General features: G+C 42.6%; 1 protein-coding gene across 1 annotated transcript in view; it reads right to left on the reverse strand.

Annotated features, from left to right (window-relative positions):
* PIK3CB (phosphatidylinositol-4,5-bisphosphate 3-kinase catalytic subunit beta) overlaps nt 1–14,065 on the reverse strand; it is a 100,915-nt gene that overhangs the window by 46,828 nt on the left and 40,022 nt on the right. The window contains exons 3-6 of the mRNA XM_066619384.1: nt 9,032–9,215; nt 7,001–7,226; nt 3,153–3,376; nt 298–480 (exon numbers count right to left, since the gene is read on the reverse strand). Coding sequence (XP_066475481.1) covers nt 298–480; nt 3,153–3,376; nt 7,001–7,226; nt 9,032–9,184 — 786 coding nt within the window. The 5' untranslated portion in view covers nt 9,185–9,215. The remainder of the gene's footprint in view (nt 1–297; nt 481–3,152; nt 3,377–7,000; nt 7,227–9,031; nt 9,216–14,065) is intronic.

Raw genomic sequence — 14,065 nt, forward strand, 5'->3', positions numbered from 1 at the left:
GTCACAGTTTGAGTGGCAGCTATTCCATTCCATACACTGATTACTGTGTCCTGAATACAGCTACTTATTTTCTTCCATTCCTGTGAATGCATTTATTCAGTCCTATGGAAGACAGTAAGACTACACGTGGAAACAACTGAACCAAACATTCTCTCCCCACTCACTCAGCAAGGACCAGACATGAAATTCATCTGTGACCTCAATGCATGGAGAAGCACTTTTATCCCATTAAAAATGTAGTTTGTTTTTATAAAGACACAGCTCCTAAATAGTCATGCTGTTTTAAAGAGTGAGCACCTGGAACTGAATTAACGGATGGTCCCCAAAGACATATTCCAGCCTTCCACTGACTTGCAGTACATAATCGTAAGGATCAAATTCTTCATCTTCTCTTCCATGGACAGTCAAACTTTTCCTAATTGCCAGTTCATTCAATTTGATAGGGTTTATGTTAGGAGACACCTGAAAACTAAATACGTCCTATTAAAAAAAGAGACAACCATTATTACCATCAAATTAGCGTTGCAAGTAATTTATTTCCATTCACATGCTCAACATTTTCACCAGGATCAGCTTTTGCACCACTGCTGCCAAGGAAAGCACTTGGAAAGATGCTGCTGTCCAAAACACGGAAAGGTTGGAAGTCACAGAAGTGGTTAAGCAACTATTAGGATATGTAAAAATAACATGTTCAAAGTCAAAATGAAAGATCAGACACACTGGTCAACAATCTTAATCAGTATGCAAAAAGTGAAAATACAGAACAGATCAGAACATCTTGACAGCATTATTATTAAGTGGTGTTAAGGTGCAATTTATTAAAATAATTTCTTTAAGAACTGCCTTCTTGCTTAAGAGCAAGCTAATAATGTGAATTTTAAAGAAATACGCTAAAGGTTTGCATTCATATTACTGCTTCACTGTCTGCAGCAGGAAAAGATTATGATGCTTTAGACCACATAGCAAAGACTCAGGAGTGCAAACCTGAACAGTATTCTACAGTCTGTTTATAGAGCTGTAAGTAGAGGTGTTTGTTTCTGGTGAGTAAGATAGGATTAGAGCCCAAGTCTTACTGAATACAGTAGGCTGAGTAAAATAACACCATTTTCAAACCCCTCTAGCAGTAAAGATATGACTCAATATTATGCCAGAGTCTAGCCTCTCTGTGACTGAAGCTGTACCGGGGCAAGAAAAACAAGTAGGCAAATGCCCAAAGAAAATTGTGTTATATGAAAGCATCACAACAATTAAAAGAAATGAACAAATGAAATTAAAAAGTCGTCGTCATCTTCTTCTTCTTCTTCTTCTTCACAGTATTTATATACCACTTTTCAACAAAAAGTTCATAAACCGGTTTACAGAGAAAAATCAAATAACTAATGGCTCCCTGTCCCAAAAGGGCTCACAATCTAAAAAGATGCAAAAGAACACCAGCAGACAGCCACTAGAAAAGACACTGCTGGGGGGGGGGGGGTTAATCACTGTTTATTTTTATTATATTCCTTTTTATATTAAAAAAGAAATGGGTTCTGTAAATGAGAAAAGTTGGAGCATTTTAATAAGAGTATTTCAGATTCATTTTATCATTGAAGTGGCAGGCACGTGTAGCTATACTACTGTTTAATACACCACTGTGCAAGTTACATATTTTTCTTTGTATGAATCTTCTTCATAATTATTTACATTGCGTAGAAATACTTTTGCAAAAGCACATGCAAGGCTTTCATTTTTAAAACGTGCCAAGAAGATTTAATCATTCAAAACCAATTATTTACAAATGTAAATCATGGCCTAGTTTCATTTCATTTTATCTTTTTTTTTTGTCTGGAGGTTTATTTATTTAACAGTCTTCTGGTAACAGGCCAAGCCACGCAAATGGAAAATCATAACCATAATGAACTAGTCAGTCAAAATCAATTCAATATTTTCTTAGTTTCAAAACCTATTTGTCTCAAAATAGCTACTTTCCCTGAAGTTACTACCAGACACAGAGGCCCTCAGAGGCCCTCATTCCAGAATATAGTCTTCAAATTCTTTCAAGTCACTCAGGTTTGGTGTCTATGGTTTTCTTGGGGAACATCTGTTTCTATACAGTCCTAGAAACAGTTTTAAAATAATTTCACACCAGAATAAGAAACTCGGAAGAGTTTCATGTAGCTAGAATGAGAAACGCAGAAGAATTTCATGCAGCTATGGTGTCTACTATAGCAGTTTTGCCCAATATAGTGTTTTTATTGATATAGCGTGTTTTACTGTTTCACAGGGCTGCCAGCAATAGGAACAGAAGTCGGGTTTCTTAGAAAGTTGTGCAGAGGTGCCTCAGGCATCGGGTGGGTAGATCTAATCCTTAGCCTTCACTCGCCTCCCCAAACTGACCTCTATCTTTCCTTCTGTGGGTCTCCAAGATTGGGAACAAACAGCTAGGTAGAGTTAGTTTTGGGGAATAGGAGTCAGCTCATCCTTCATTCGGTTCAGTATGACATGAACTGGATCATGCTCCCATCATGATTGCTTAAAATAAAGAATATGTACTAAATGAATTCTGAAATATTTTAAACACTCTTCAGTTCATCAGGTACCAAGGGCAGGAGGTCTGGTCTAGAGGGTAGAGCCTCCATCTGCCTGAAGATAACATCCACAAGGTCGCCAGTTCGAGGCCACCGGCACCGTGCGACCTTGAAGCAGCTGACAAGCTGAAGCCAAGCTATTCCATCTGCTCTGAGCGTGGGAGGATGGAGGCCAGAATGTGAAACCAGATCGGAATGAAACACCTGAATGTAGTGGTTCTTGAAAGAAAGAACCTTCTTTCAAAATTGTAAAAATCCCTATTTAATAAGGGATTTAAATAAAGCCTGCCTATATAAACCGCCTTGAATAAAGTCTTGAATAAAGACCAAGCAAGGCGGTATATAAATACCTGTTATTATATTATTATTATTAATTATTATTATTATTCTCTAGTCCTTGTCTCCATATATCAAGTAGAGTCCTCATGGAAGGGCTGCATACTTCCACTATAAGAAATTGGGCCACTAAAGGGGGCAAGTAGTCTTGGAATAAGTGAATTTTTCAACTTACAAGAGAAAACAGAGTAAAACATTTTCAACAGATGTGAAAACATTCAATAACAATGAGAAATAAATCCTTCCTACCTCACGGTTAACAAAATGAACCGCCACAACTAGATTTCCACCATATAGTTTATCTTGAAGATTTTCCTGAACTGCTGGTTCTTGTTCTGGTGGATAAGTGTGCTTTAACCAATCCATCCAGGACAATCCCACAAGTGACTGCATCTTCTCTTCACTTATACGCCGCATCTTAATCCTGAATTCATTCACTTCTGGGTCCTGCAGGACATCAAACTCCTGGAGCCCTAAAAAGTTTTATTAAATATGAGGTATTTTAAACCAAATATCTTTTACCATATAAAACAATGTTGCTACTTTCAGGGTTAACAACGCAGATGAATTAAATATCACATATTATACAAACATCAACTGACATCAACATCAACATTATACAAATATCAACTGACAATAAATGAACATTCCAAGATTCTCACGTGAAGCAAATTCCAGAATTTAAAACAGGACCTTGCAAATCGCAACTCTAAAATAATTAATTTATCTACCTGGTATACTAATAATTATCTTTTGCCCAAACTATTTTAATGCATGCTTCAGTTGCTAGAGAGAGAAACAGCAGCATTCATATCTGCTCACAGGAAAAAAAGAGAATGCATTCCAACCTACATACAAAAGCTACAGTACAGTACTGAAAAGGCCAACTTTGTTCTCTTATCACTTTGGTGAAGTCACTAAAGTTGCTACCAATTGCCACCTTGTCTTAAACCTTAGACTTTATAGCATTTATTGAGAGACAAGTGGTGTACAGTTTGGGCCATGGTATCCACAAGGGATTTGTTCTCAGATCTCCCGCTGTTACTGAACACAGCGGATAAGCAAATCTGCAGTTTTTGGCACCCTAAACCCTTCAGAGCACCGTTCCGGTTGCCTCTGGAGGGTTTTCTGAAGCCCACAAAGGCCGCACACGTCTGCCCATGGCCTCTGCAGGCTTCAGAAAGCCCTCTGGAGGCAACTAGAGTGGAGCTCTGGTCCCCTTCAGAGGGTTCAGGTGGAACCAAGTCTGGCTCAATGCGGGTCAGGGTGACTTGTGCTGAGCCAGATCAGTGGATGTAAAATCCGCTGATACAGACTCTACCTGTACAGCGTAAATCCAGCAGATGCTCAGAAAAAATTAGATATTTTTTCTAATATCTGAAGAAAAAAGAACCAGATGCTGTATTTATTTAAAACAAGAGAGTTGGGTGTGGGTGGGAGGGAGAAGATTGCCTGGTCATTCTTTTTGAAATAATCAGTTACAAGATCTAAAAAAGAAACAACTGTTTGCATCAACAGAAGCCACTGTCAGTACAGTATAGGCAAGTTAGTGTTCAGTTTGCTGCGGAAATCTAAACAAGACTTACAGCCTTTTGTGACAGGCCTAACAAGTGACCATTGTTTTGATGAAAAGCACAGCCTCCTGAGTGACTATTTTTAATTCCAACAAAACGATTGCAAGTGAATAAATGCATTTAAGCAAGAAAAGTTTTGTTTTCTAAAAAGAATTTAACACAGCTTGATGTATAGTTTCTGGCTTTTATAGAATACTTAAGTGTGCATGGTAAGATATCTTCAGCAAAACTGTTACATGACATGCATTGTATCTAAACTTTGTACTTATGTCAAAACTTGTAGTTGAGTCTATAGTTTAACATCTGGGGCCCACTCCACCAAGCCCACGCAATCTGTTGCAAGCAGTGACAACAGATTACTCTCTGAGTTTACCCCCTCGTTACAGAAAGCCATGCACAGAGAGAATAATCACTGCTGATCTGGGACTAATAGTTTGGACATTAATTACCATTTGCCTTGAAGTTGATTGACTTGCTTTTATTTTATTATTAAGATAATTAATGGCACAATCCGATACTTCTGAAATGCCAGGCTAAATGGCATAAAATATGACGTATGCCCTCTGATGCCAGCACAACAACAGCTATGCCAGCACAACAGCCCTACCATTGCAGCTCCAGCTCTACAAACAGATGCACTATCGACACTGCCTCAACATACCTCCAATGCTGGCACAACAATGCAAACCCCCAAAAAGGGTGGTCATGTAGGAAGGATATAGACAGGACAATGAGAAATGTACTCCATATCCTAACCCCCACCAGATGACAGGCATACCCCAAATGCCAACACTATACTATACTGACATTAGGGCAAACAGGAATTTTTAAAAGCCATTTGAAACAACGCAGAAGCAAAACACACCAGAAAATATCAACTTCTGCCACTTCCTCCACTTTCCGATGAGGCAGCATAGGATACAGAAGACACTTGGCAGCCAATCATGGCACAATATCCCCAGCAATAATGCCCTTCCTAGGGAGACCAGAACTGAAAGGACAAAGTGCAAGGCATGTAACTACACCTTTCTCACCTTGCCATGTGCACTTCAAGCAGATGCACATGGGAGTTTGTAGCAATAAGAACTAGGGAAGAAGGACACTTTGCACAATCAATCTACTGTTTCTTACAAAATGTATGTTCAGATACTTTGACATGTGTCTTCTCAGAATTTTTATTGGAAGTACAGTGCCCTAGGGGACTGCCCCTCTCAAATATCCAAGTGGAACCTCTACTCCACCACCCAACATAGAATGCGAGGACAATATACTCCACACAGGTAAGCAAAGCAGGGGAGGGAATCCTGGGCGGCAACATATATCTTATTTAAACAATTTTAATACTGCCTTTCAACAGGTGCTCAGGGCAGCTAAAAAATCAGTCATGCAACACTGATGCTATATATCTGTCTCATGCCCCTTCCCCTCCTGTTACTGACAATTCAGTATTGTCAAATGAACCTTTGCTATAAACTGTGTTGTCTTGCCATCCTTTCCTTATGCCACAGCTTACAGCAAAGAGAGTGTGCTCCAGTGGTGGCTGGTGAGGGTTGGAGTTGGTGGGGCTAGTATCTTTTGCTCATGCACAGTGTACATCACTACAATCGTAACTGTTTGTGTTCCAATATATGTACAATTTTCTTATATGTATGTACACAGACTCAGCAGCAGTTGACTGAAACTTTTAAGAAGGAACGATCAAAACTTTCAATTGCTGCTAAGAAGGGCAGAAACAATTGGATCTTATAGCAAGTCTCTTGGCTGAGCTCAAAGCTCCCAGCCTGCATCTCTGGGCAGCAGGCCAGCAGCACCCTGATTTGCCTGGTGACTCATCCTCTGATGGCAAAAGGGTTCGTTCCAGCTAGTGAACTCCCCCAAAGGGACTCGAACCTAGAGGGATTTTGTGTTTATTTCACATAGCTGCCCTCTTTCTTCTCTTGCTTTGTTGCAGTCAAAAAGCTATTTCTCAAAAGTGTGTATTTGTGTGAGAGGCATAAGGGCCCTGAACTCTAGGTGCTGGGATTCCCAGCAGTTCTCTGCTCTTGTCTCCTTGCTGTCTGTACCACAGAACCTCCTGTAGTGTGAGAGTGCTGTGAGAGTGCTGCTATAGATGTTGAATCTGCATATCAGGTATGTCTCCCTGGTTGGTTCACCTTAGTGACACTCCTCTGGCTGCCAAAATGGAACTGGGTAGGTGCAGTGATTGACCCCCTTGTATGTCTGGCAAGCAACAGGCCAATGTCCACCCAATACCAGACCAACACTGGGCTTCCACCCCATAATTACTGGGTTGTGTTGGGATTTCCATGAATGCTAGTGGAGTAACTTGGAGGACTGTGACAGCATGGAGTTGCCTGGATTCTTCTTTCTCCTTCCCCTTTGTCCTGGACAGACTTAGGATATGGCCAACAAATGTGACATAGGATTGCACTGCAAATATTCAATTTAATGTTCTGTTACTTTCAATTAATATCTCCACTTTTTATACCCTCCTTTCCAAAAAGTAAGATTATTGCCATTTACCTTTTCCAATGAGAACACCTATTTTGGAGTCCAATTTTTCCCCGGGATCACAGCTTCTTGTAATTAGTTGGAGAACAGGAAGAAACGGCCTAATATCACAGAGTCTTCGTGTCTCATCTTCCAGTTCCTCACGTACTGCTGTCTGGTTTACACAGGAAAACATATAGGAGTCGATCTCCATAAGAAGATGAAACAGAGGGTAGTCGTGTGCCTGCTTCCATAATAGCTGCAAAGTAAGAATACTTGGGAAGTAAAATGCTTTGTTCACAAAATCCACTCACTAGAAAGCAAGATTCCTATCAACATTTGCACACAGCATAGGTGGGAGTTTCAGTGTCACTCTTCCCAAGATCCTCACCCCTCCCACTTTAAACAAACCTACTTTAATCAAATCCAGTTGAACTAAACTTGTATTCAGTGTAGTAGGTCATGCAACTAATTTAAATGAATATATCTATTGTTTTTGACAGTACAGAACATGGAGTTTGAAAGAGCATTATCTCTGCTGTAAGGACTGTTCTAGAACAGTCAGTCAAGAATAAAAGGTACACATGTTAATACATTTATGTTCTAATGAAAGAAGGCTAAACACCTTCTTCTACAAGCTGGTTCTTCAGTATTCTATCTGATCATCTGGGGTGACCATTATAGGGTTTTGGTCATGCTATTACTGAAAAGACATCAACCCACAACCAGATCCAGAGTCTGATGGCTGCTAGAACTCATGGGTTTATCAGCCCAATCTGATAACAATAGTTGCCATCATGTTCCAAGGGAATCCACTAGGCCATCTTCCATGTTTAATGGTAAAGGGAGATGGGGGATTTGTTTATAACTGAAAGATCCAGTTTACAGAGCAGCTCGTAGAGCAAGGTGACTCCTGGAGTTTCAGGGGTCTCGATGGCATCAGCTCATATATCCATCCTGAAAGTGTGTATGAATGACAGTTCTGACATAGTTATTGTATTGTACTTCTTTAAAGTGAACACACAGTGTGAATAGTCTCTATCAGGGGTGTCCAAACCCCAGTCCGGGGGCCATTTGCAGCCCTCAGAGACCCCCAATCTAGGTTGCAGGGAGCCCCCAGTCTCCAATGAGCCCCTGGCTGGTCCAATGTGACTGCACTAAATGCAAAGGCCAACTGCTCAATCTCTCAAGCAAGCTGAGGGCCAAGAGCTCCCTCCATTGCTTGCTATTTCACATTTGTGAAGCAGCAGTGGCAGCAAAGGAAAGGCAGCCTTGCTTTGCACAAAGCCTTTTTCAGGCTTTGAGCTATCATGAGACCATTTATACAAGTTCCATCTCTTTTCATTTAAGTAAATTTATTCAAATGTTAAATGTAATTTAATTTTTTTCCCCAGCCCCTGACACACTGTCAGAGAGATGATGTGGCCCTCCTATCAAAATGTCTGGACACCCCTGGTCTATATCAACAGAACATGGACAATACCAGGGGTGTCCAAACATTTTGGCAGGAGGACCACATCATCTCTCTCACACTGTGTTGGGGGCAGGGAAAAAAAATTAATTTACATTTAAAATTTGAATAAATTTGCATATATGAATATGTTCGACATGGAACTTACATGAATGAATGAATGTCTTACAGTAGCTCAAGGCCTATAAAAGACCTTGCACAAAGCAAGGCCAGCCTTTCCTTTGCTACTGCTTCTGCATCAAAGACGTGCAAAAAAAAGTAGTAGAGGGAGCCTTCATCCCACAGCTCAAGTGGGAGGTCAAACAGTCGCCCTTACGCTAAGAAAAGTTGCGTCGGGCAAGCCCAGGTTCCAGCAAGTCTCCGGAGGGCCAGAGGTTCATTGGAGTATGGGGGCTCCCTGTGGGCCAGATTGGGAGCCCCCAAGGGCCGCAAGTGGCTCCCGGGCCAGGGTTTGGGCACCCCTGGACAATAGAATAGAGAAGAAACTAAATCATGCTGGCACTTCCCTGATAATAATAGGACGGTACTTGCAATGAGCAATGAAAGCAATGAAAAAATCAATAATGAATAATTTAAGAACAAGTCACTGTTACCTGTTTTATATGACAAATAGTGGCATCACGAGGGACATCCAGGCTGATATAAATTCCAGTGGGAAGCAGGCAGTCTACAGATATTGAGCTATCAGCTGCTATCTGTGAATCTACTGCCCAGATGTCCAGGGTATCTGCCATGGCAGGAGGCATAATGGATTGTAAAGATCATAACCATGTGATCCTAGGGAGCAAGTCAAGAAACAAAAATTCAGAAATTTGTCATGTGCGCTTCTACAGGGCAGTTTGAAGTGTGAATAAAATAACTGCTATTTTTAAAATATCCATGTTTTTAAAATGAACACGGGCAATCCAATTCTAAGCTTCCCGACACTGTGGGTTACAGCCGCACCAAAATGGCCACCATTGTATCCTGCGGGGCTAGGGAAGCTGCCAGAGATCTCCTCAGGGGAAGGGGACATCCGTCCCCTTACCCCAAGTAAAGTCCGAGCCTCCGCAACATGGCTTCTTGAGTCTGTGCCAACTAAACTGCTGATGCAGATATGAGAAGCCCCATGTCAGGCTGCCAAGCCTGACACAAGAGATAGATCCAGTCGGTTTACACCAGGGGTGTCCAAAGTTTTTGGCTGGAGGACCACATCATCTCTCTGACACTGTGTCAGGGGCTGAGGAAAAAAAGAATGTACATTTAAAATTTGAATAAGTTTGCATAAGTTTACATAAATGAATAGATTAAAGATGAACTTGTATGAATGAATGAAGGTCTTGCAATAGCTCAAGGCCTATAAAAGACCTTGCACAAAGCAAGGCTGACCTTTCCTTTGCTGCATCACAGATATGAAACAGCAAGCAGTGGAGGGAGCCCTCATCACACAGCTCACACAAGAGGTCAAACAGTTGCCCTCACGCTGAGAGCAGTTGCGTTGGGCCAGTGCGGGCTCCAGCAAATCTCTGGAGGGCCAGAGGCTCATTGGAGACTGGGGGCTCCCTGAGGGCGCATTGAGAAGCCTCGAGGGCAACATGTGGCCCCCGGGCTGGGGTTTGGGCACCCCTGGTTTACACCATGTTTGTGACATCCAGTGCCAGTGGTACAAGTGTACTGCTGGTGCACAGGCCCATAGGATTGTGCCCTAAGACACCTAAATAGATAAATTTTATGGAAAGACATTTTCTCCCCATTTTTTGTAATTAAAAAATATGGTCAAAGTTTAACTTGGATTTTTCTAAATGTAGGAGGGGTGAGGAACAAACAAGGATTGTAAGGAAAGTTTTGCAAGGGAGTAACAGACTGAGTGAGCAGCAGACCAAAAGACAGTATTTCCTGTATTTTAAGAACTCGCAATCTAGTAGGCGTTTTCACTCAGGAATTCTGGAAAGGCAACAACAACAAAAAAATCCAAAATAAATTGCTGTGCAGATTTTTAGCCAACCTCCCCCTCCCTCTACAGCTCACTGCACTCCCTGAATATTTGCTTTTGGGGGTGTCAACCATCAGGAACAAGTTTTCAGGGAAGGTGGAAAAGGTTTTATTACAGGAAGGGGAGATTGGTGGAAGCCATCCCTCCCTCCCTGGGTTTCTTCTGCAAGTGGAAAGACACTCTAGGATGCAACCTGCTGTTTTATTTGTTAAATTGCAAGATGAGCTGAAAGTTTTGTTTTAAACTGGGAGGACATAGACACCAAATATTTTAAATAAAAATACACCATTTTTCTGGTTATTAGAACACAGTTAAGGATCTCCAAATTATGAACACTAATTATTAATATCTGGTCACCAATTTATTCATTAGACTCAAGTGGCAGAACACCCACTTTCAGCTTGATTAAATTGGAGTGTAATCCAAAACTAGTCATCAGCCAGCACAGTGCCTGCTGTGGATGGTGTCGTAAATCTGCTTTATGGCACATTTGCAGCACCTGGAGAGCAAGCAGTACCAGCCAGGAGACCTGCACCACCCCACTGATACTGTATCCCAAGAATCAGTCTTCTCCTGATGCAGGGGAAGCATCAGGCAGTCAGAGGATGGAATGGAGGCAGGGAGAAGGCATTTGAGGGTAAGGAAGGGTGGAACGGGGTGGATCATGCCCAAGAGGGAGACAGGATCGGCAGAGCAGGCCTCCGCCATATCCTAACCACCATCCCAGGCCCACCAACTTTAGCAGGCACAGACCCACGTAGCCCCATAGAGCAGGCCGAGGCATTATTCGGTGTAAGGGGAAGGATTTGCCCCTTATCCCAAGGAGACCTCCAACCTGCTCCTAACTAGCACTGGATACAGCAGAGGCCCCACAGAACACTGCACCAGCGAGGGTTGAGTTGCCCACTTCCTATAATCGCTGGATTATACAGACATATGCAGTAGATTTAGAGGGGAAAACACAGACTGACTTCTCTTTTGGATATCCCCCTGTATTTGTTTTCTCATCATATGCTTCTTTATTCACATACACATGGCAACAGATTCAGGAGGTAATGTAATGTCTATGTCACTTTGCCAAACAGGCCTCTGCTGGAGTATTAGATCCATCTTTTCTCCATATTATTTTATACAGCAGGGTTTCTCAAACTGTGGGTGGGGACCCACTTGGTGAGTCATGACACGATGGTTGGTGGGTCATGAAGTTGCAACTGACGAACTGACAGCAGATGAGCAAAATGCACTGAACCCTGTGGAAAGTGAAATTGAGCCATGCCGCATGTTTAATCATGAGTAGAGTGGCCTTGGCCCACTGCCGAAGGGCAGGCTGACAGGAATCCAATGGCAACAGAATGGTCCCAGTCTGATGCATGTAGTACTCAAAAGACACCAGAGAAGGAAGTCCCTCCCTCCAAGCTGATGAATGTATTGAGCCCTATGGAAAGTGAAACTAAGCTACACTTTTGCGTTTACTCACAAGTAAACAAACGTGCCTTGGCTCATGTGGAAGGTCAGGCAAAGGGAAATGCAAGGCTACCAGAATGGTCACAATCTGATGAATGTGGAGCTCAACAAGTCATGTCATGACCAGAAGTGACAACATCAAGCAGGAAAATTTTAACAATCCTAGGCTGCGATCCTACCCACACTTACCCAGGAGTAAGTCCCATTGGCTATCATTGTTAAAAGAATAAGTACAGGTTTGTAACATTTCCCCAAATGCAGTCATACACTATGGTAGCATCGAGTCTTAATATATTAAAAATAAAATATTGAAATGAATGGGAACCCACCTGAAATTGACTTATGACCCCATAGTTTGAGAAACACTGGTTTAGAGGGAAGCTTTGAATCCCAATCCAGCCGAAAACAAAAACTTGTTTTATTTAAAATTGATTTGTCCAAAATCACACTGAACTGGCTTAAATATAAGAACTTAAATTGAACTGGGCATTGCGTAGGACTGAAAAGCTTACAATTATTTTTTTGAGGGGGGGAGGTTTTTGCAGGCAGGTTACAGCGAGAATTCACTTGGTGAAACAGGGCTCTTTTCCCCAATTCATCTCCCCTCATTTAATTCTTTTACTTTATTTATAATTTTTCATTTTAATTTAATTACTTATAGCCTGCCAATTTAGAAAAAATAGCACAATATCAGTACTTGCCACAGGCAATTTCAGTGCTTGCTGCATTCTTAGGAAAGCACTTTCTGCTTGATGATGTCACTTCCAGCTATGACATCACTTCCATGTTAATGACATCATTTCCGGTGGGTCCTGGACTGATTATCGTTCTAAAAAGTGGGTCCTGGTGCTAAAGGTTTGAGAACCACTGTAATATACAGTATTCACAAGGTTAAATTATAAGGAACACAGAATCTGCAATTTTTAAAAAAGCTAATGTGCAGCCCAATCCTGAGCTGCCCGGAGTGCCCAGGCTCAGCGGCACTGAAAAAGGCTGCTGCCAAATTCTGAGCCTCCCGTGCTACCACGGGAGGCTCCTCAGGAGAAGGGGATGTTTGTCCTTTGGGGCTACTCACAATGGGGCTACTCACTTTACTGCTGACCAAAAGGTCGGCGGTAAGAAAAAGGCGCTTGTGTAGGGCGCGCAGCCATCCATGAGCACCCTGGATCCTGCAGAGTTCAGCTCCTTGGATCCTTTGCCCACCCGCCGCCCGGCACACCTCCCACCCGGCCCACCGGCCTCCCCCCTCCCCGGAACACCTCCTCCACATCCCCATCCACACCCCCACCTCCCGTTCCGCTGCTCTGCGGTCTGGGAGACCACCGAGCCGCGGAACCTGGGCAACTGCCCCGCACTAGCCCAGCACCGGCTGGTGCTGGGCTAGCACTAGCAGGAGCCCAGTGGTGAGCCCTGCGAACGTGCCTTACGGCACATTAGCGACTGCAGGCGGTGGCACGGAGCCGTGGCGCTGACCACAGGATTGGACTCTAAGATATCCCAAAGGGCTTGGGCACACCCAGTAATATTTAATTTCTTTTTTATTTTCAATAGCCCATCAGATGCACTGAACTGCCTATTACTACTATAAATATTTGCCTATAAGGTGGGAAATTTCTGCCAAGAAATCCAATTAAGATAAATAATTCACCTTATCTACAGGTCAGTCAGGGGTCAGGGCTGTTCAGGCATGTTGTGGCAACCAGGAGAAGCCCAGGAGAGAGAGCAAGAGGACACAGAGCATTGCTAAGTTCTCTCCTCCTTCCCTCCAGCCTACTCCATTACACAGAAAGGGGGAAATGGCACATATCACTACGGAAGTACCTTGTTATTTTCTTCAGAAACAGTGGTGAGGCTCAGATTCCCCTCCCCCTTCAATCAGTCTACAGGGCAACCAAGATCCAGGTCAAGCTGCAGCCAAAGTTAACATTTTCACTCCTCCCAAGCAAAAAGTAAGTAAGGGCACAACACTTCTATGTAAATCAAGCGAGCCTTGTTTTCTTTGGCAGGATCACACCAGACCCTTCTGCACCCTTGTTCCATTTTGCAAATGCTTGGCAGGTTTCTGATTTTTTAAACACCAGGATGAAACCCTCGTTTCCATCTGAAACAAAGTCCCAGGCTACAATTCAGTGAACCATTACTTAAGGATAACACCCATGGAAAGCAATAAAGTCTACTTCTGAGTAAATCA

Source organism: Tiliqua scincoides, chromosome 3 (assembly GCF_035046505.1).
Source record: "Tiliqua scincoides isolate rTilSci1 chromosome 3, rTilSci1.hap2, whole genome shotgun sequence".
In the NCBI taxonomy this organism is placed as follows: domain Eukaryota; kingdom Metazoa; phylum Chordata; class Lepidosauria; order Squamata; family Scincidae; genus Tiliqua; species Tiliqua scincoides.